Source organism: Tauraco erythrolophus, chromosome 9 (assembly GCF_009769465.1).
Source record: "Tauraco erythrolophus isolate bTauEry1 chromosome 9, bTauEry1.pri, whole genome shotgun sequence".
NCBI classification, from domain to species: domain Eukaryota; kingdom Metazoa; phylum Chordata; class Aves; order Musophagiformes; family Musophagidae; genus Tauraco; species Tauraco erythrolophus.
This window is the reverse complement of record NC_141473.1, coordinates 37,697,551-37,719,222: the sequence shown is the minus strand read 5'-3', so window position 1 is coordinate 37,719,222 and position 21,672 is coordinate 37,697,551. Positions and strand designations below refer to the sequence as shown.

Here is a 21,672-nt window from a genome sequence, read left to right as displayed (position 1 = left end):
TTCTCCATCCCATGTCTGTGCTTTGCGGTATCACATCAAAACCAGTGCTGAGCAAACGGTGGTTCACTCCGTTGGCGTGCCAGGGCCATCGGTTGAGGCAGCGTGCCAAGGAGCTCACTGTGTCCACCCGCCTCCAAGGCCACCGTGGGCACGGACCCTGCAACCGGCACAGCCAGGAGCAGGGACGGAGCAAGCGCTGGGAGAGCAGTGGAACGGACAGACGAGCTGAAAGCCCTCGGCCAGGGTGACTGTCTGCACTCTCAGCCGTGGACTAAGCTGTGCCTAACCTGGGCTCGGCTTTTTCCCAGGTCAGGATAACAGGAGAGAACAAGGAGGGGAGGAGAAATTATACAGAGGTGGGAAGAGTGAGAGACTGAGGGTAGGGAAAGACAAAATTGGCTATTTTTTCCTCCACCTTTTTTTTTTTTCCTCTTTTTTCCCTTGCTCTGAGGAAAGTGAAGATGATTAGAGAGATTTTTGCAAAGAAAACATCTCGAGGGAGCACATGTCGCTCGGCAGCACAAGTGCTTCCACGGGGATCACTGGTCAGCAATAACGGAGCAGCGGTTGGACAGGCATTGCGGAAGAAATTAGGAAAGGCCTCTGAGGGACAAGTTTGGAGACACCTCTTTCCCTTCGGAGGCCAATTTGCAAAGACAGTGATTCCCCGCTCGCAGGAAGGCGCCCCAGAGGGTATCGGATACATATCTGCCATTGGAGAGGTGCTGGGGAAGCTGAGCTAGAGGAAAGCCTGGGAGGGAATCCGGGTCCCGAATTTATTCATCTATCCTTCAACAAAATGACTGTGGTCAAACATGAAACACACAACCATTTTTAGGACACGGCACTCAAAGCTGCGTTTAGTCCTTTGCGTCAGATTCCTGCCCCATCGACCTATTTCCGCTCAAATCCAGTGGTCTCCACGTGTGCAGGTTCCTCCTAGCAGAACGCTGTTTTGTGATTAAAAAGGTATTTTATTACGCTTTATATTAAGGGGAGCGTACCGAGATCACCCTGATGCATAAACCTTACCATGGCAACGTGGCATCCTGGAGCGTTTAAACGCCTTGCAGCACAATTCCATATATCTCACAGAGCATCCTTCAAACCCGGGATCAGAAGTCGTCTCCTGAAGAGTCAGCTGTAAATTACGGAGTGAAGATGGGAAGTCAAGACGAAAAGAGGGGAATTGTCCGAGGGAGGAGACTAGAGATGTTCCCGTACGGCAGCAAAAAGTTAGATTTTAAAAAAAAAAACACACCAAGGCTGCTGGTAGTGTTTGAAGAAGCCACGTGGCGGTTCGTTAAGCTGGCTGGGAGTCAGTGGGCCATTTCGGATGGAGAGAAGAGAGGAGCAAGGACAGAAATGGGAAGCGTTTGGGCCAAGAGGAAGGTATAAAGGGTCGGTAACGGGGGAGAAGGGTGTTACGGCACTTAGGGCTCCGGAAGTGCCAAGAAGGCCGGGGAGGTTCCCAGGAGAGCCAGACCTGGAGGCTGTGGCCGTCTGGCAAAAGGTGCAGCTGTGGGTAAACGGGGAGTTGGAGGGGAGCGAGGTGGGTGCCGAGTGATGGGAAACAACTTTCTGTGGCGGCAGATCCATGGCAGCGGGGTTGGAAATGGATGATCTTTAAGGTCCCTTCCAACCCAAACCATTCTATGATTCTATGATCTGTCTTGCAGCTCCTTTCCAGGGAAATGACAGATGTCGTGTGTGTTTCGTTCACGCTGAGATATATTGAGAAGATGGGTTTGGGTATTTTATTTTTTTTTAATTTTTGAATGGGACAAACGTAGCGTACCTGCAAGGTTTCCTCGCTGCCTTTTGGGGCTGGATTGGGGGTTTCTGCATACCGAGAGATGACGAGGGGAGCGATGTGGGTGGCCATATGCCTGTGTATAACTTACTTGGTCATCACTAATTCAGCAGCCTCCTCTGCTATTGTGTCAGGTATCCCCAGCTCCGCGTACCATCTGCTTGCTTTTGTCTGGCTGAGCCAGAAAGTGCCTGGGACCGCAAGGGAATTTCCAGCGCAGGACATCGGTCCTCTTAGCATCTGCTGGCCGTGGGACTCAAGTGTTGTCTTAATCCTCCCTGGGTGCCTGATGGCAGAGGAGGAGCCGAGCTGAGGGCAGGATGCTGGGTCAGAGGCAGCACAGGCCTCCCTGGCACCCTCTCTGGTTGCTTGCACATGAGGACGGGCACAGAGGCCAAATTTGGCTCAGGTAGAGGAAAACTAAGCAGCTGCATAGGGAACACATCGGGCCAGAGCATAAAGGCAGGGCGAGTGCCTATGGTACCTATCCTTATACTCTCTCTGGCACCAAATCCATCTAGCTAAGAAAATTCCTCAGCGGCGTGTGGCTTCTCTGTTATTTGTTAGATTTTATTTTTTTCATTCATTGAATACTTGTGGACTTTTATCATCCTCAGCATCCTCTGGCCGGAGACCTCACAGCTAAACTGGTACTTGTTATGTGAAGAATTACTCATGAGCTTGGTCCACCTGCACCTTCCTCTGATCAACCTGGCCTGGTGTCCCTTAACTCTTGTATTTTACAAAGGGAGGGCACGGTGCCCTGTGAATGAGGGGTTTGTTCAGAGGGGGGTACCTGGAGTCAGCCCTGGTTTCGGCTGTGCTGTTGCATGTTATAATAACCAAAATTAACCAAGCCTTTGAAATTCTTCAGCTGCCTGCATCATTCACGACTTCTTTGTGTGTTGGAAGGAAAGGACTGTTTTGAGCCCTGAGCTGGGGCGGGTGAACGGAGGAGAGGACCATCACAGCCGTGGCATTTTAAAGCACATGGAGCTAACATGCAGGGTTCCCAGAGCTGCTACAGCCTTTGCCTGGCTTGGAGCTCCTGGCCTGACAGCGGGTCTGCTCTGTAAAACCTCTCATTCAAGCACCGTTTGCGGTCATGCATGGAGGCTGGCGGGGGGAGAAGCTCATGTCCTCCCGCTTCCCTCTCTGCTTTACCCCCAGCACCATTTGGCATCGGCTGTACCAGCTGCTCACGCTCACCCTGCCTTTTATTTTTCTCAGGTAACACCAACAGCATCTTTGCACTGGACTACATCAGCGGAGCCTTAACCCTGAACGGGCCACTGGACCGGGAAAACCCCTTCTATAGCGCTGGATTCATCCTCACGGTGAAGGTGAGACCTCTTCCATTCGGGAAGCACACCAGCAGAGAGGGATGGGGAGGGCACCCTGCTTGGGGACAACTGTGGCTGGGGGGTTGGAGCTAGATGATCTCTAAGGTCCCTCCCAACCCAAAATGTTCTATGATTCTAACTCCTTGGGGGTGGAGGCGCAAACCTGGGACATGTTGCTCCTGTGGGTATCCAGAGCCTTGATGTGCTGTTCCTTGGCCAAGCCAAGTGAGATATTTAACACAGCCTCCTTGTAGGGTGGCCTAAAACGTTGTTGCCTCTATATGGATGTATAAGGTTATTTTTGGGTGCCCCACCTGGCATCCAGCCAGATCTCCCTGTGGTTGAACCTGCTGGCAGCATGCAGTACCTTGGGATTGCAAACAGCACGAGACACCTACGTTCAGGAACCTGAATCGTGCCCACTTGTGCCTATTTCCCAGCTTTCCCCCTCAAAACCCCAGAGGATTGTGTATGCCCCATCCCTGGAAGTGTTCAAAGCCAGGTTGGATGAGGCTTTGAGCAACCTGGTCTAGTGAAAGGTGTCCTTGCCCATGGCAGGGGGTTGGAACTAGATAATCTTTGAAGTCTCTTCCAGCCCAAACCATTCTGTGATTCTAAAAACAGGAATGTTTTGTCTTGTCAGTGGTGTAACGTGGCATCGTCTACATCTGCTGGACACAGGCAGGCACAGGGAGGGAGGGAGGGATGCTGAAAGTTGCCTCGTCAAGCAAAGGCACTGGAGCGTGGTCTTCCAGCCCCACCAGCCCCACCTGAGAGCAGCTCCCCGGCTCTGCTCGCAGCCCTGTAATTAAAATCGATACCAAGCTGGGCAGCTGGTTGGAAACACATTTAGAAGTATAGATTCTGTTGGGCCGGGGTGGGGAAAAATCAACGTCGTAGGAAGGGTCATTGATTGGGAGGGCAGCAGCCGGCACGTCACCTTCTCGGTTTGGCGAGCGCAATGCTTTGTCGGGGAGTGGGGCAGAGGGACAAGAAATGACCCCTCTTGATCCCAGGCACAGGTCGTGCTGTGGGGTTTTATGCACAGGGAAAAGATGTCCATCCATCCCTGGTATCTCTTGGTTTGGGTTTTTATAGTTTAAATTCAGTAGAAATCGGGAGAGGGAGGAGTGTCTGTTTTTAATAGGGACAAAAATATCTGTTCCATCTTGGAAAGGTTTGCGAACCTGAAAACTTGCCCGTTTCCCTGCCTGCATGATAATGGAGTCCCGACTGTGTTCTCTTGATCCCATAGATTTTTAGTTCCCCTCCCCACAAACTTCGCATCCTCCCGCAAATGCCAACTCTCTGCGTCCCGCATCCCCAGGCCCCAAAATGTTCTCTGCCTCTCTCGTCCTGGAGCATGCAGTGAAAATACAGCTGGATGGCTCCGTGTTCGGATCAGCCTGTTCTGCTGGTGTGTGCAGAAGCGGTGAATAGCAATGAGCCATGTGGGTCGTGTTAGCGGTGCTTTTCCATGCCCACAGCAAAGCAAGATTATCCAAAGGACAAGAGGAGGGACTGTGCTTGAAAAGGCTGTTTCACAAGTCTTGCTTCTCTCGCAATAAAATCTGCACTCGTTCCTTTTGGGAAAGCAAAATTGAAGTCCTTCTCGAGACAGAGGTGTGATGTGGAGTCATGACTCAGCTCTCTATTTAGACACGTGTCGCCAAACCTATTTTAAGGTCTGAATCTTGTTTTCCTCCATTGCCCTAGTTTTCTGTCCCTTCAGTAGTACTATGGTGGTTAGCTCCCTGCTCCTGGTCCCACCCCAGGAGATGGCAGAGGGGAAAACAGGAATGCTCTGTGCTCCATCGTGGCTTCCCTTATTTTGAGGACTGTGCCCCACATCTCACAAGGCAATTTTTTGGATTAAATGCTTGTGACAAGGAAGTCACCTGCTCATCCCCTAGCATGGCTCTCAGTTCTGACAACCTGTTGCATAATAGGGGCAAGCAAGAACTTGGCCACAGCCATCCCGAGGGAAACATTAGATCCCTGGGAAGGTTTGCAAAAGTGCCGTGGGTCTGAAGCATGGGTGATGGAAGAGCTGGGTCAACATCTCTATGTGTTAATGGGTCAGCTGTGTGGAAAGGTGCTCAAGGTTAAGGGGCAATGGCAGAACCGCTGGAGCATCCTTCCCTTGCAAGGTGGGGAAGCCAAAGCTGCAAGAATCTCTAATCATGGCATGCACGCTTTCTTTTACATTCATTCTTCAAAAAATAAAGGCTACCTTGTTGTCTTCTCTCCTTGCAGGGGACAGAGCTGAACGACGACCGCACACCCTCCAACGCCACCGTCACCACCACCTTCAACATCCTAGTCATTGACATCAACGACAACGCACCCGAGTTCAACAGCTCGGAGTACAGCGTGGCCATCCCAGAGCTGGCCCAGGTGGGCTTTGCCCTTCCCCTCTTCATCCAGGTGCAGGACAAAGATGAGGTGAGTCATCCCCTGCCGTGGACGCTTCCGTCCATCCTTTGTAGGGCAGCACCGGTGTGGTTTTGGGGGATGCCAGGAAGGATGAACCCGTGATGAGGTGCACAGTTATGTCCCGATTTCCACTTTTTCTGCTCTTGCTGATGCTGTTGCTCCACTTGCTTGGCACCCTGAGTGCTGATGCCGTCCCCAGAGCGCGGGCATGGCGTGTGCTTTAATGCAGTCAGGATCACACAGCCACTGAGAGCTGGAAAATAGGATTTTGTGGGTGGCATGCTGTTTCTCGCCCGCTTCCGAGGGCTCTCATCGGGCAGTCCTTTGCCAGCCTGTTTTAGGAAGGCAGGAGGTTTTCTGCTGGGCTCCCAGGGAACCTGCTAGGGAGGGGAAAGAAAAGAGCTCTGGGTTCTCTGCTCCGATGGGGACGGGTCCTGCTGCTGCCAGGGAGGAGGTAAGAGATAGCCGCTGGTGTGGGGCTGGAGGAAACATGGAGGGGACTGGGATATCAGTTCATCACTGCAAACGAGGCCGGAGCGTTGGAGGCTTGTTCCTCCCCTGTGTTAACGGGGCTTCTGTTACGCGCCGATCTGCGCCACGGAGGGATTGCAGCATGTTTTCCAGCCCTGGGCTTGCAGCCTTCAATTACTCCGATTATTTGACTTGTGTGGTTCACGTCTGGCTGCTTCCGTGCGCCGGTACCCTCCAACCCTGCCACGCTGCACGGTGTCTGCTTCAAACGAGTGCTGACACCTCATGGTGAACTTCCCGAAATCTCTCGGAAAGGCTCTGGCTACAGCCTCCTGCTGTCCCTATTCCTCTTCAGGCCAAGCCAGAGAGGAGGGGAGAGGGTTTGTCAGAATGAACGGCGCGGTCAGGATGTTTTCCTGATGCTTCGGGTAAACGATGTGCTGGCACTGAGGAATATGAAATGGGACATCTCCCCCTGCCCCCCCCAAAATCCCAGTGGGTCCATTAAAAAGTGCATCTTCTAAGATGCCTTTGCTGGCTGAAATTATGGATTTGCTTTTCCCCAGCCCTGGAGGGAGTTCATCGCATCTTGTAAAGCCACCCCGAAATCCTTTTTTTTTGTGTGTGAAGTGATTATGACACAGAACTAATAATCTACTTTTGACGTGATGTCACAGTCCAGGAGTTATGAGTTCAGCCTGAAGAGGTGCAGACGAGCTATTAGGCAGATAAAGAGACTGTTTTTTCTTGAAAATGTCAATTGCTAATAAAGAAGATATGGATATGACAGATGCTTAGGATAGTTTCTGAATAGAGCCGCTGTCGTGCTTTTTGAGAGATGTCAGCAGATCCGTTCTTGAAGGGCATTGTAACGCTTCTGTTTGTGCCAGAAGGATGAAGGATCTGTCATTATTTCTGGTTAAAAGCTCATTTTACTGGAGTGACTCCCATTCAAGAATTCACTTTTCAGCCTGGCTAATTTTAAAACAGGAGAAGAAAAAATAGCCTTGCCTTTCCCGATCGTGCCAGCAAAAAAAAAAATAGACTCATTCTTTTGGCGTGTTTCTTTAACTTCCTGAGATTTCCCCAAAACAATTGGCTGGGATCTTTAAAACTGCTGAGAGAGGACCTCTTGCACTCAGGGAATCTGAAGGAGTTTTACCGTACGTGTCTTTGGAGACCGTCGTATTAGCACAGATTGCTTTGACCGTAGCATTATTTTCGCTGATAAGCACAGGAGAGCTGATGTCTGGGAATATTTAGAGGGAGGAAAGTTATAAGCAATTGAGGTGGGTTTTTTCTGTATTATCCAGCGGTGAATCTTTCTTGTTTCCCCTCATGTATGCTTTCAACTGGATTAACTATCAAGGCAGCACTTCGGGGAGTAAAAAGTAGGGGGAGGATACTTAGGTCATGAAAAAGATGTCTATGAGACAGAAGTGGGACTGTGTCTGCAGCCAGGCTTGTTCTAGCACTGCTTCATGGGCAGTGTATTTATAGAAGTCCCAAGACCCCCAAACTTTCAGTAAAACACTCACAGAAAAGGAAGATAGTTGCCTGGCGGTGTTATTTTGGATGCTCAAGTACCTCGTGAGAGTTGCGAGGCTTTTACAAACCATCTGGATTTGAGGTAGCCGAGCTGGCGCCGGGCCCTCTCGGCTCTCCATGGGTGCAGGGGTGGAGGGATGGGACAGTGAGGACCCAGGTCTTCAGGCAGGGATGCGACTGAGGACATGGCTGACAGAAGCTATTTCGCCAGCACGGCCTTCACGCTGGAGATGACATGATTCATTTGTGTAAGGGGCAAAGGAAAACATGAAGAGAATTATACACGTCTCTGGGGAGAGCAGCTAAGTAAATAAATGAGAGCAGATGGATAGAGATACATGAAATCAAAGCTAGAGTCTTGGGGAAGATCATTTTGCTTGAGTTTTGTCTCCTGCCTCCCTACTCATGTTGTTCAGTCCTGGGAGAGCCCCTTAGCAGGTCGATTTCTTTCTTGAGCAGAGCCCTCCAGCCTTCTTCTGGCCCCCAGCAGCAAATTTTGATGCTGTTCCTTCAAGCATCATGCTCGGCGACATCCTACTTGGATGGAGCAACCCACGCCTGAACCTTGTCCCATGCAGGGGTCCCGTGGGGTGGCTTTGGGGAACCTGCCTGCCGTCGCACCCCAGTTGCGTCTTTGTAGAGCTGGGGAAAGGGGTGTTGCGTGGGTCTGGCCCTTGAAACACTCTGCGTGGGCTGCCAGGCCGTTGAACAAGAAGGTGTTTTGTAAGTAGGCCCACACGGCATTTTTTAAATGGTGGGGTTTTTGGTCTTTCTTTCTTCTGGTGTGTTTTGCACGAACTTAAATGATTGCTTTTTGAAGGAGTTAGATTAAACGATTCAGCAAAGCACTTAAAAACGTATTTACGTTGCACACAAGACCACACTTGAAAGCATGCGCTTGATTTTACCTCTGTGTTCAAGTGCCTTTCTGGAGCTAGGCTGGCATTAACAGCTCGGACGAGGTACCTAAGCGAAGTGTCTCCAAGGAGAAATCCATTCTTCTGAGTTCTATCCCTTGCAAATTCCCAGCTGCCATCCCTTAAACCTGGTCCCAGCCTTGCCCAAAGAGGAGCTGGCTGGGAGTGTGAGCTGGGATGGGGAGCATCTCAAGGAGGATGCACTCAACTTGAGCTGAGATGACCCCAGATGTGGATTCAGGGTGCAGCCAGGAGGTGTTCAACCGGGTGTGCTGTTGGGTTTTTTTTTTTTTACATCCTCTGTGGCTTATCGAAAACACTTGAACACGAGAGAAATCAGTGCACAGGGTTTGCACAGGATTTTGGACCTGGCCTTCTGTCAACCAAAAATAAAGCATTAACCTCTGTGCAGCTGAGTTTCTCTCTCTGCCAGATGGGCAACAAACCGCTTGAATACAGGTTGCCCAGAGGAGTTGTGGCTGCCCCATCCCTGGAAGTGTTCAAGGCCAGGTTGGATGAGGCTTTGAGCAACCGAATCTAGTGGAAGGTGTCCCTGCCCATGGCAGGGGGGTTGGAACTAGATGATCTTGAAGGTCCCTTCCAACCCAACCCATTCTGTGATTCTATGAATTGCTTTCCAAAGCCATCTGAGAGCTGGTTATGAAAATCTGCGCCAGTTTCCCAGTATTTAGACTGAGCCTACACTCAACTGGACACTGCAGAAGAGCGTTGTGCGTATTCGTATGCACTCCCAGGCTGGGCTTGGGATTCTCCTCTCACTCATATTGCCGTAGATCAGCAGGGATGAATAAATCCTGTGGTCGAGAAGGAAGATTTAAAGCCTTGAATTACTCAGTTTGCAGTAAGCTTTGTTTCCAGGTTAAGAACAAGCGGAATAAACTTGCATTAATTTGGAGGGCTGTTTAGCTCAGACTCATCTGCTCCAAAGCTGGCTGAGATGGGGGACATGAATAGCCTTTCTGGTATTTTACAACCTGGTGGCTTGCTGTGGTATTTGAGGGAGAAGGCATGGGTTTGGCTGTGCAGGAAAAAGAGCAGGGCGTCCTTCAGGGCATCCCCCGTTTGAGCTTCCCATCGCTGCCAGATCACGGAGGTGGATGAAGAGAAACCAGCTCTTCTGCCGTGCCTTTCACTTGATGTTCCTTGACGCGGTTGACTGAAGAGGAAGAAAAGGGCAGAGGCTGCATAAAGCGCAAGTATGATGGGCTGACATTTTAAGATAATTTTGAAACAATTCTCCAAAATAAGCGTATTGAGGAAGATAAATGGGGAATTTAAAAAAAAAAAAAAAAAAAGGAAATCCAGGCCGTGGGAATACACGGTGTTTGTTGCATAAAGCTACACTGGAGCCTCGCAGAGGGGTATCGTATGTGCCCACACGTGTGCAGGTGCAATATATGAATCACCCGCAGCGTATATATGCATATGACAGGCACGCGCACTATAAATATGATCTACACGGCAAGGAACTCTAAAGGGGAATTGACGGCGCTCGAGTATTCTCTCCCAAAAGTGCCAGCTGCCAGTCGGGCTGAATTAGATTTCACAGGGGTTTTTGCAATACATGGAATTCACCAGCAAATTACCCTTAAAGAGGGAAAATCAATCATTTGGAGCAGAGATAAGCTGAAGGCAAGGCAGCCTCGGATTGATCCCGTCTGTGCAGGCGTGTGTGGAATTCAGTAGATAACCTGGGGAGAGTGGAGAAGGAGAAAACTCCTTCGGGAGGGGGGCAGCGGCAGAGGACTGACACTCAGGATGGACAGAAAGATGGGAGAAAAGGGCTGCCAGCGTGGGGAGGAGGATGGGAAAGGCTGGGGAGCGTTTTGCGCTGAGCATCCTGCATCACCTTGAGGTCCTTAGGGATGCAGGGGCCAAGCACCCACGCCCGGTGAGCCCTTGAATGGGTCATCGATGCTGTCATGCTTGGGTGCTGGGTGAGCAGTGGGTGCTGGGAGCCTGAGCTGGCTGCCTGGGCATGGGAAGACAGGCAGACAATTCCAGAGAGGCTATTCGGAGCACTCCAGTTAAATGCCTGAAGTGGGTGGAGAGAATAACCCTCTTTACGCCTGGTGTTTCCAAAGGAAGGATTAAGCCTTATTTGTTTGACTCGTTATTTGTTTGACTCGCTAGAACCAGGCATAAGGTATCCAAGCTGTACAGAGAGGCACTAATTGCCTTTTTTAAAACAAAAAAACCAACTTTTTTTTTCCCCCCCTTCGTCCTCCACCACTCCTGAACTCTCAGCACTTTCCTTTCTTTGCAGACTTGCCAGAACGAGGGATATTAAACGCTCCTCAGCTTTTTTGTAGGTAATAGCCCATGCCTAGAGAGTGGCTGGGAGGAAAGCTGGAGTTAGGCTGAATTTTGTGCTTCAGAAAGGCAGGGCTCTCCGTTTTTGGAGAAGCAAGCTGTGGGTGAGCTGAGATAGAGGGAATCAAAGGGAACACTGGACCAAGTCAATGCGAAGAGAGGAAAACTGAGGATCCCAGGCTGCTTTTCCCAAATCTCCCTCACTTGGTGCTGAAAATGATCGCAGGCCACCAACCTACCTCGGCACCTCCATGGTTTCAGAGGGTGGTATGGCTGAGGAAGGGTTGTTTGCTTGTCTGGGGGTTTAGGTTTGGGTTTTTTTCTTCACTTTGGATTTTTCTGTAGCCATTGGTAGGTGATGCTAAATACTTGCTTTGCCTGGTGGAAGGTTGAATAATTTCTGAAGCGTTTCCCTGTGCGCTCCCACAAGGAAGGGGCTCAGTGGGAGCAGGAGTGATGGATGAAGCCAGTGAGCGATGTTGGGTGAAAAAGCAGAGATGAAGTTTATGATCCATCTTCGGTCAAAGCTGGAACAGCTGATGTGGCTGCTTCTGGCTTCCTGATGTGAGAAGGGGTTCCCTGATTCATGGTGAACCGTGCCCTGCACGCACATCTCACAGGTTGGGAGAGCAGAGTTTTGGCCGTGATTCATTGCAGGTGCATGAGCAGGTCCCACATGGTGGCCAGGACCTCTGGAGGGACGCATGTACCCACCTCCTGGCATCTCAACCTGAGCTTCTGCCCTTGCCTGCTGTGCTGGTTGTGCCCAGGGATGGCCTCCCCTCTGCCCATAAATGCCCCCCGGCATTTATGGGGGACACTGGGCACACAGGACTGGCAAACAGGTTGCTCCCAAATCATTCAGATATGAAGCATTTGGGGTAGATCGGCCAGCAGTCGCTTTTTTGGAAGCGGAGTATCGGTGCGAGGTCGATGCTGGCGTTGCGGCAGCAGCACCGATTACATGCTCCAAGGAATACCCGCCTGAAGAACAAAGTAATAATTATGCCCAACTGCAGCTACGATTGTCTTTTAGCTGAACTGACACGAAATTTCCATCCGTTGCGGTGCCGGCTACGGCTGGGAGCAGGTTTGATTGCTGGGAAGAAGGCAGCGGGCAGCAGCCTTGAGCCGCTGGCCTGGGATATGCTGAGCTGGGAAACGTGTGGCCATGTCGCGGCTCCGTGCGGTAGTGAACTTCCCTCCAGAGCTCATCTCTTTCTGGCTCCATTTGTTTCGGAGGGAGGGCGCGTGCAGAGGGGTTTGTTGTTGTAGAGTTGCTCAGATTTGGCAGGCTACTCCTTAATTTACGCCTCGGAAGGAAGTCAAAGGAGCCGATTTGTTTTCGGGGATGGGAAAACACTCCAGTGGTACAGGAGCTGGTGGGTAAGGGGTTGGAGTGGGCGGAAGGAGTAGGTAAAGCGGGTCGTGCATCCCGTGCTTGCATCATCCCGCCGCTTCACCCCAGGACCTCTGCCATCCCGTGGAGGCAGCGCGTGTTTTTCTTCTTCACGGACGCGTTTTCAGATCCGTCGTTTGCTCGGGGTGGCAGGAGCAGGTAGGGAAGGGGTGAGGAAAATGTAAGCGGCTCCCCGCAGCTTCCTGCGGAGCAGGGGGTCCTCGCTGTGAGCTGGGCTGAGCCAGCCCCTTCTGCTGGGCAGCTGATAACAATTTGAATATTCAGATTTGCTTTCAGCCATCCGCAGGGGGTTCGCAGGCTCCAGGAACTAGGAGCAAGGAAAGCAGCATGGGGGCAGAAACAAAAAAATAAATAGCTGAATAAATATATAAACAGCGACTCGCAGCAGCCCTTCCAAGAGGCAGACGTGTTCCCCTTCTCCAGACCTCACTCGGGGAGACCGAGGCACTCGAGAGGCTGCTAATTAGGGATGGTGGGAATTTGGAGGCTGATCTCCTTCCCGAGCTGGAGGGGAATTAATCCACCCAGCTCTCTTCTCACAAATACTTGGATTCCTTTTGATGTTTCCACTTCTATCTCATGCCTCCAACAAACTCACTCCTCTCCGGCTTCCAAGAAAATCCCTCACATCTCACCGCCGCGAAAGGTGCACTCGGGTACTGCAGAGAGGGCACCGGGCCCTGGGAGAGACATGGAGGGCTTGGCAGTGGGGCTAGGCAGGAATTCCTCAATGAAACAGCTTTTTGTCACTGGTGGTGAATGGACATTTGCTATAAATTGGTATCTTAAGGATAGACTATGAAATAATGTCTTGAGGAGTGATGCTTCCTCCTGCCCTTCTCCATATCCTCTGCTCCATCCCTTCCAGGCTGCGTACTGGTGTCGGGGAGCATCCCTCACTCATGCCAGGGTTGGCACGTCCCAGTTTGCCAGCACAACAGCTTTTGGAAGGAGCCACCTCTGCCCCGAGATGGGTCCCTTTCATTCTCTCTGTAGGGATGCTCACTTCCGGTCGGCTCCTGGGGCAGTGGGTGCCCCAGGGCTCGCTGGTGTGGCTCCGTGGGTGCCCTCGGGGCTTGCTCCTGCCGTGTGGCTCCCATGGAGATGCTCAGCTTGCCCCTGGCTCTGCTGGGGAGGCAGTGCGGGGAGGAGGAGGGCGAGCAGGGATTCTGCTCGTGTCGCTGGCTCTCGGTGGTCACGCTTAGCCAGCTTTTGCTATTAGTGCCCCTTCGTGCATTTAATTGGTCTCTTTTTCGGATAGGAGGGAGGTCATTCAGGGAAAATTGGAAATTCGGCTCTGGCAGCTTCTGAACTTGCTTTTCACGTGCCCTGCTGAGCTGTGCTTTGGGAAGGGCTACCGTGCCCCGAGCGAGGGTCCTGAAATGCTGCTGTCGGTATGTCGGTGGTCCTGCTGCTTTGCTGGCCAGGTCTTGGGAAAGGAGTTTCCCTGTTCCCAGTTTGAGCTGTCTTACTGGAAAGACCCCTCTGTTTGGGAGAGGCACCCATGCTGTGTTCCCCCAGCACAGGGAGATGAAACACAGGTGGGTGATAGTGTGCGCAGCAGATGGATCTCGAGCCAGTAAAAGGGATTTTCCCTCCATCCATGTGCTGTGCAGCGTTATCCCAGGGACACGTTTCTTCTGTGTGCATGGATTCTTGTATAAAATAGGTGCACATGAAAAGATTTATGGAAATCATAGGCATTGTACACCCAGTAAGTGTAATAAAACGCAACAAAGAGTGTTTTAGGTCAATGCTGAACCCTATGACTCAGTCAACCAAACCCAAGCAGAGAAACGCTCCCTGCATCTCCGCTAATTGTTTTTGTACGTGTCTCAAGGTGAAGGGCTGTGCCCAAGGTGCTGGCGCTGGCAGTTTGTACCCCATGCACAGGATTTGCTGTCGGGTCGGTGCTTCCATCCTGCGTTCGCCCCTCGGCCGGCAACGAGTGCCTGCATCTCTACCCCGCGGCTGCACCTTCTCCGTCCTCCTTTGTCACTGCCGACCTTCCTCTCTCCTTTCCCCAGGGACCCAACAGTGTCTTCGAGGTTTACCTGGTGGGCAACAACTCCAACCACTTCATCATCTCGCCGACCTCCATCCAGGGGAAGGCGGACATCCGTGTCCGCGTGGCAGTGCCGCTGGACTTCGAGACCATTCCTCGCTACGAGTTTTCGGTACGGGTACGAGGGGGGCGGAAGGAGTAAGCCAACCACCCCGGTGCTCCATAGGACCATCCATGTTTTTAAGAGTGACCGTTAACCAGTGACTGTTAATCTCTCTAATCCACACTATATAACTCCAGAGCATTGCAGTATAGCAGAAAAATGGAAATAATAATGAAGGAAAAGGAGGAGGTGGGCAAGAGGTTTGCTCTGAGCCTTCTCTCTTTCCGACATCCAAAGGCTCAGCTGCAAGAGCTCAGGCAGAACGTGTTCCCCTTGCTATGTCACAGGGCTGTAAAAGGTTTATAGAGCATAAAACTTTGTTTTAAGCACACCTATCAAGCACCAAAGCTCTCCCCAGCCTCCAGCTCAGTCCCGCACTCTGCTGGAGCTGTAAATTCTCAAGGAAGGCAAAGCAGCCTCATGTTAGTCCTTGCAGAGGGGCTTTCATACACTGATGGAGAAAGATGAGCAAAAGCCTTCCCACCCTTGCTCCAGGCTGTGGTGGGGTGGCAGGTCCCCCAGTTTGCCAGGTGGACGCTGGGGCTGTTCCAGGGAGGTGGAGGAGAGTGTTTGGTGGAGCCAAGGGCTGAGGTCAGCTAGAGCTGAGCAGCGCCCCGGGGAGAGGGAAGGGGCTCTTTTCTTCCTTTTAAGCATCCGTGCTTTGGTGGTTAGCACTGAGCTGGCTCTTCTGGTGAGGGAGCTCAGGAGAACATTCTTCTCTCCATTAAAGAAGAGCAGACAACTCTCCCAAACTTCGCGAACAGTGTCTCCAACCCTTCCCTCTGCTCCCTGTCTCTGCTCAGCTCTTTGCAAACGAGAGCATCCCAGAGCACGTTGGCTTCGCGCGCGTGAAGATCAACCTCATCAACGAGAATGACAACCGCCCCATTTTCAGCAAGGCCCTGTACAACGTCAGCCTCTTTGAGAACGCCACGGTGGGCACCACCGTCCTCCAGGTCCACGTGAGTAGGAGCATCCTGCCTCTCTTTCCCAAGTCCTTGGCGCACATGTGGCTCCGTGGTGCTCATCACCAAGGGACGGGCTGGTAAGGGAGTGGTGGGAGATGCTTGGCAGTGGGATGTAGCACTCCAATGGGCTTTTAAAGCAGATACCTTGACCTTTCCTGGTCTTTTGGAGACGTGTGTGTGGTTCCTACCATACTGGGAGCTCCAGAGAGTCCTACTCTGAAAGGTCTCATCTGTGGATAGCAGCTTCTCCTGCAGTTACTGGTCCCAGGGGTTATGGTCATGCTTCTCCCTCCTCCTCACCATGTTGGATCTGCTGAGTAATTCAGTTGTGTACATGGCTTGTGTCCCAACACGTATTCACTGCCCTGCTCTTATCTTTCTTCTGATGGGAAAAGATGCTCTGGTACCTAAAAAACTTTGATTGCTTCATCAGTGAGAGTGAACATCTGAAATTTATCCTTCGATGTGGGTTTTCTTGCTGCCTGGTTTGGCAGCATCATCTTCCTTAACCAAATCGAGGTCAATTGAGCCAATAAAAGGGCGAAGGATGGAAAAAGAAGGGAATGACTGTCATTTAGCAGACCGTGGTGTTAAACGGCTGGCAGCAGAGCGATGCTGCAGCAGACAGAGGTGGTGACCATAGCAGGGTGTTTCCGCAGGGCTCATCCCTCCTGTGTGGGTTGGTGGGAGCACCCAAAATCCCCGGCGAGAAGTTACGCTTCCCAGTACAATAGGAAGCAAAGCTCCTTTGGGACAGGAAATACTGGAGAGGGGAGCATCAAAACTCCTGCCAGGCTTTGGGTGCGTTACTACTGCTTTGGTTAGTCGTAGATGAATCTACTGCCCTTCCAGATGCCCGCTGTCCCGGGACACAGCCCGCGGTCGCCCACGCGTGCCGATGCGGGGGACGCAAGCTCTGACAAAGAGGTTGGGCGCACGCGGCTGTGCGTAAGTGTGTTTACTCTACAAACAGATGGTGTGAAAGTGTACAGAGCCCCCGAGCTGTTCCCATCTGACAGTTATTAATATTTCAAGCAGATGTTTAGCTAGTCAGGCCGTCAGACACTAAACAATGAGATTGTTACTGCGGCTCCTCTTTCCCCAACTTCCAGCTACGCCAGCATTTCGGAGCGAGCGCAAAATGCCGGGAGTTGAATCTTCTATGATAAATCAGAATGGATGCAATTAGCGCCGAGATCCAGATTGCCCTCCCAGCTGATCCCAAACTTTTAACAGCCCTCGTAAAGTACCAGCTCCTCCTGCTGCTGCCACTCGCTCGCCTTTGAGATGCAGCCCCCTGCTCGCTTCCGCGGCACTGCCTGCCTGCGTCCTGCCTCTCCAACCATCCCATGGGCCAAAGGGACCATGCAAGGACGTCACTGCTGAACGTCAGCTTTCCTTGCTGATAAATTCCTCCTTTTCTCTTTTTTTTCCGCTTGCCTAGGAGCTCTTTGTGGATATTCCTCCACAGGGCTTAGAGGTTGTGTTTTAAAGAAAGTTGGGTCAGCCACATGGAGCACCCAACTCTTTGGTGGCTGCTGAACGATGTCCTCATGAAAGGGGACTTTTGTTGGCTCCCTCCTTGCTCAGTGCTGCAAAACACCTCTTCGTGCAAATAAGTACGGGTTTTGTGCCGTGCATTTTGAGGGGCGGTGGATTTCCAGGGTGCCAAGGACAAATCAGGAGGTTTATGAGGCTGGGATGAACAGGGGAGTGCGTGAGCCAAAGGATGACTGGTGGCTTCCCACCAGCCGTTGCTGGAGATGGCCTAGCAGAGCTGGCAGGGCAGAGTGGTGCCGGCAGCTCCTTCCCGGCAGGGAGGCGAGCAGCTAAAACTGTGGGGGGCTGAGGCAACAGGAGATCGCTGATCTTCTGCCCAGCCTGACATCCTGGGGCAGGAGGAGAAGTTACTCCTAGCAGCCCAGAAGCCCCTGGGCTGGTTGCCCATCTTCCAGCAAGCGCTTCCCAGCTCTCCCACCTTGGCCTGGCCGTGCATGGCCAGGCGGGTGTAGGTGAGGGGCAGGGGGTTTCCTTTGTGAGCTAGGAAGCGCAGCAAGCCTGCCCTGCCAAGCAAGTGCGCTCCTTGCCCGAAGGAGTTGGGGATGCCCCATCCCTGGAAGTGTTCAAGGCCAGGTTGGTTGAGGCTTTGAGCAACCTGGTCTAGTGGAAGGTGTCCCTGCCTGTGGTAGGGGGGTTGGAACTAGATGGTCTTGAAGGTCCCTTCCAACCCAAACCATTCTATGATTCCTCGGTGCCACCTGTTCCCCACTGCCCTCTGCTCAGCCAGCTGAAAACGGAAAGGGGAAAAAAAAAAAAAAAAGCAGCAAGCAGACTTCATTTGCGGTGACAAACGGCCATTCGTCTCTGCAGCGTTTCGGCTCCTAATGCCAGTGACAGCAGAGAAACATTGCCGGCTACACGGATAAATCAGCTGTAAAACAACCCCAAGTGCAGGCAGCCAGTGGGGACCCGGCACCGCTGCCTGCTTTCCGCTCCCTGCCTCTTTCCCTGTGTCCAGAGACGGGTGGGCTTGGGTATGCACCTCTCCAGCTTCCCGGGCACATCTCGGTTACGTCCCTGGCACAGCACAGCCTTGTCCACCCTCTAAGATTTTATTTCTCTGCTCTTGTCTATTTTTCGTTCCCTCCATGCCCTGTCTGTCCATCCATCCATCTGTCTGTTTAATTCTATCCAGGAAACGCGTTTATCATATAGATTCAGGTCATCATTTGCTTGCACGAGAACATCTGGAGAGTCCAGGCTTCACAGGAACAGCTCCTTCCCAGCACCCCCGAGGGCCGCCTTCCCTCCTGCCTCCCTGCTCTTCACCTGTGCGATCAGCCCCGTAGCCCAGAGCTTGCTGTTGATCTGCTTTTGCAGAACCAAAACTTCACTTTTCCCTTGTCCCAGGTCTTTCTATGCAGGAGAAAGCCAGGCTGGAGAGGGTCGGGGGTCCTGCACAGCAGCACGCTCCTGCAAGGAAGCGGGGAGGTGTAGGCAGGAGGCTGGCTGACCAGCACTCAGCCTGAAGATATGGGCAAGTTCTGCCCCAGCTACCAACAGATATTGAAATATATTATTTTTTTTTCTGAAACAACTGGCCATGAAGCCTTTTAATAACACAACAGAAAAGGTCAGAGAAAGAATTTCACAGTTCTTGAGCAAGCAGGCAGCCAGTATAACTTCATGCCTTCCAGGAACGAGAGGCACGGAGAACATCTACTGCACCGTAAATTAACTGGGGCTCTGACACCCCAGCCAGGTGATGCCTGGGCAGCCAGTGGCTTTCAATGAGTGCTGGCTTTCCTGATAGCGGGGAGCGGGCTGGAAGGCTGTGCCCTGGAGAGGTGGGTGAGCAAGGGTGCCGGCTCCGGCATGGGGCAGAGGGCTCGAGGCTGTGTGCGATAGGAAGCCCTGGGGAAGGATGGTGGTAGGGAGGATGAACGGCTGCGTTCAGCTGTAGCCATGGTCAGTGCCTGTGGTGGGTCTACCAAACACCTTCTAAAGCAGGTCCCACCAACTGGTTTTCTCCTGGGGTAAGAGGAGCAGGAGACATCTCAGACCAGAGGGAGGAGAAATCTGTTGCGGAGGGGAATAGGTCAATAGGCAGACGAAGGAAGGACAGAGGAAAGGACATGGTCTGACATCCACACCAGTACCTAACAGTACTGGTACAAGCCTTGCAGATGCGAGGCCTGGCACGAATGGTGAACGTTCCCAAGGCAAATCCCCTCCACAGGGGAAAAGCAATGGCACAGGATCGGGGAGTGAGGTGGGGAGACCCAGAAGGACACCCTCTGCTTTGGGATGGAGCGCAGGGCGGGGGGTGAGGTCCAGGGCTAGGGGAGACCTGGTGGGGCCAGTCTCTTAGTCCTGTTAGAGTCCAGAGGCAGGAGAAGCCCTGAGGTACGTGTCCCCATGATGCTACTACTCTCTGTCCTGCTCCAGGTTGTCTCTTTGCTGGCAGCAGGGAGTAGCACCGCAGCTTGGTAAGCCCTCTTGGAGCATGTCAGCTGAGACAGGAGCAGAAAGAAGAGTCTCAAGGTCCCATGCCCAATGGCTGTGGAGAGGACTGATGCTGGCCAGGCAGCAGACCAAGCTGCTCAGATCTCTGCTCCTTCATTCTCCAGATGTGGAGGGTTTGAAAGCAGTCCCCTGGGCTCATGCCTCATTAGCTCCATGGGGAGCTCTTCTGTGACCTGGGGAGGGGCAGAGGCATTAGGGCTAGACAGAGCTTTCAGCCAGGAGACTTTTTTGGGTGGAAGCAGCTATGAAAATGCAGCCTTGCTTTTGGGGTCATCAAGCCCCAGCCCAGCTTTCAGTGGGCTCCCTCCCAACAGGGAGAGGAGCAGGGGGATTCAGTCCAGCATCCCCTCCTGTATTTTCAGTGATGCGCTGGGGCTCTGGCACCAGCCGTGCCCCTCGTGTGCAGTGGAGGAGCAGGGAAAGTGTGAGTGTGTGTTCACACCTGTTCATTGCCTGTGCCATGCCCAGGTCCTGCCAACTTGCAAAGCTCCAGGGGCTGAGTGCCATGACAAGCGGAGCGGGGAGCACAGTGCCCCTCCAAACCTGCCTTCCGACGCTGCTGCTTTGACAGCAGCTGCCATGAGCAGAGTCCATCGCAGTGCCAGCTTCCCAAAAGCCAGGGATGTGCACGGTGGCGTCGGTACGTGCCTTGCTCTCCGTTGCTGATGTATTTGCTAGACCTGGGGGAATGGGGAAGGGGCCTAAGACGACCCAGCGGGAGGTAAGAATTAAGGGATGGGAGGTCTCCTTAAGCTCCTCGTATCCTACAGATCTGCACAGCAAAGTCCTCCTGAAAAGCTCTGATAACCAAAGTCATTAAAGCCTGAACAAACCAAGAGTAACTTGTTTTTAACACAACAATGCATTTGATTTGCCTCGAAGGGTCTGGAGAAAAATGGTTCTCCAGGGAAGTGTGGAAAGTAATCCCAGCTCCCTGATCCCTCCTCTCCGCTTTATTTGCCTGAGTCTGGCTTGGCTGCGCAGGCTGGGATTGGTCACCACACACTGTCAGCTGGCTGGCAAGCAGGGGCGAGCTGGGGAGACCACCCCTCCCAGCCCACGCTCCCATGGCATGTGGCTGGGATGATGAGGGGGAGACGTGGAGGGGTTTCCAGGGAGCGCATCACCCTGCTGCCCAACTTCAATCTCCACAAAGCATCTCCCATGCAGAGACTTTGCAGAGCTTTGAAATGTTCCCCTCCACCCTCCGCAACGTTTTGAGGCAGGGGAGCGCAAGGCTGCCGATGTGCTTTCCGTAGTTGTCTTTTCCAGACCCACAGGAATAGTCCAGCATCTCTGGCAGACCTCAGACTATGAACTACGGTGCCTGATTCAACCGTCGGGCATCGATTTCAGCGTGGGAATGATTTTCTGTAGCTTGTGGTACGCAGCAAGGCGGGTAAGACAAGCACCGTGTTCCCTTGAGGCTGGATAATCTGAACGTGTAAGACAGTCTTACGCTTTAAAAGATGCTGCTTTCCCGTTGTTTTCTGAGTTTCAGATAATAGTTTTCAAATTATGGAGAGGGGGAAAGAGAAGGTCCCTCTGTCTTTTTCACAGAATGCATCAGCCTATATATTCCTTTATTTTTATATTTTTATATATATATATTCTATTTTATATACATATCGTGGTTCACATTCCTGAATAGTCCCTTTGAGCTGCCCTCTGTGGGTTGTCCCCTCCCTGATCATCATTCCCAACACATCCGTTCACCTGGAGTCTCGGCTTCCCCCTCTCTGCCACCGCGCTTCCTCGGGAGAAGCCTTGTTAGCAAGAGCCTAATGAAGTAAATGCGCTAATTAACCTTCCATTACTCTCCTCATTAAGGCAACCTTTAATTTGGTTGGCAAAGTTTCTCTCCTTTACCACCCAGCTGTCAGTTTTCTTCCGTGGCTTCGATCTCTTTGGCTTCGCATCGGGGATGGGAAAATCAATCCTGGCCTGATTTTCTTTTCCCTTCTTTCCAGCCAGCTGGAAACGCCACTCAACAAGAAAGTCATAATGTAGTTTTCCCACCCTGGGAAGGAGAGTTGCAGCCGTCAATAAGCCCCTATTTAAAATGCAAATCACTTTCTCCATCAGCTGTCAGTCTGCTGCGGGTGGCAGGTTGGCGGGGGCATGGCGATGCCGTGGTCCGTGGGCTCTCGCGTCCTGGTGGGGAGCTTTGCAGCGGTCCTGGGGTGGCTTCTGGGTGCCCAGGAGGGTTTCATCCCCCTGGGTTTGTC

General features: G+C 52.3%; 1 protein-coding gene across 1 annotated transcript in view; it reads left to right on the top strand.

Moving 5' to 3' along the window:
• The window catches only part of CDH23 (cadherin related 23), a 194,239-nt gene that overhangs the window by 98,413 nt on the left and 74,154 nt on the right, over positions 1-21,672 (top strand). The window contains exons 10-13 of the mRNA XM_086616195.1: positions 3,044-3,156; positions 5,413-5,601; positions 14,310-14,459; positions 15,254-15,412. Coding sequence (XP_086472321.1) covers positions 3,044-3,156; positions 5,413-5,601; positions 14,310-14,459; positions 15,254-15,412 — 611 coding nt within the window. The remainder of the gene's footprint in view (positions 1-3,043; positions 3,157-5,412; positions 5,602-14,309; positions 14,460-15,253; positions 15,413-21,672) is intronic.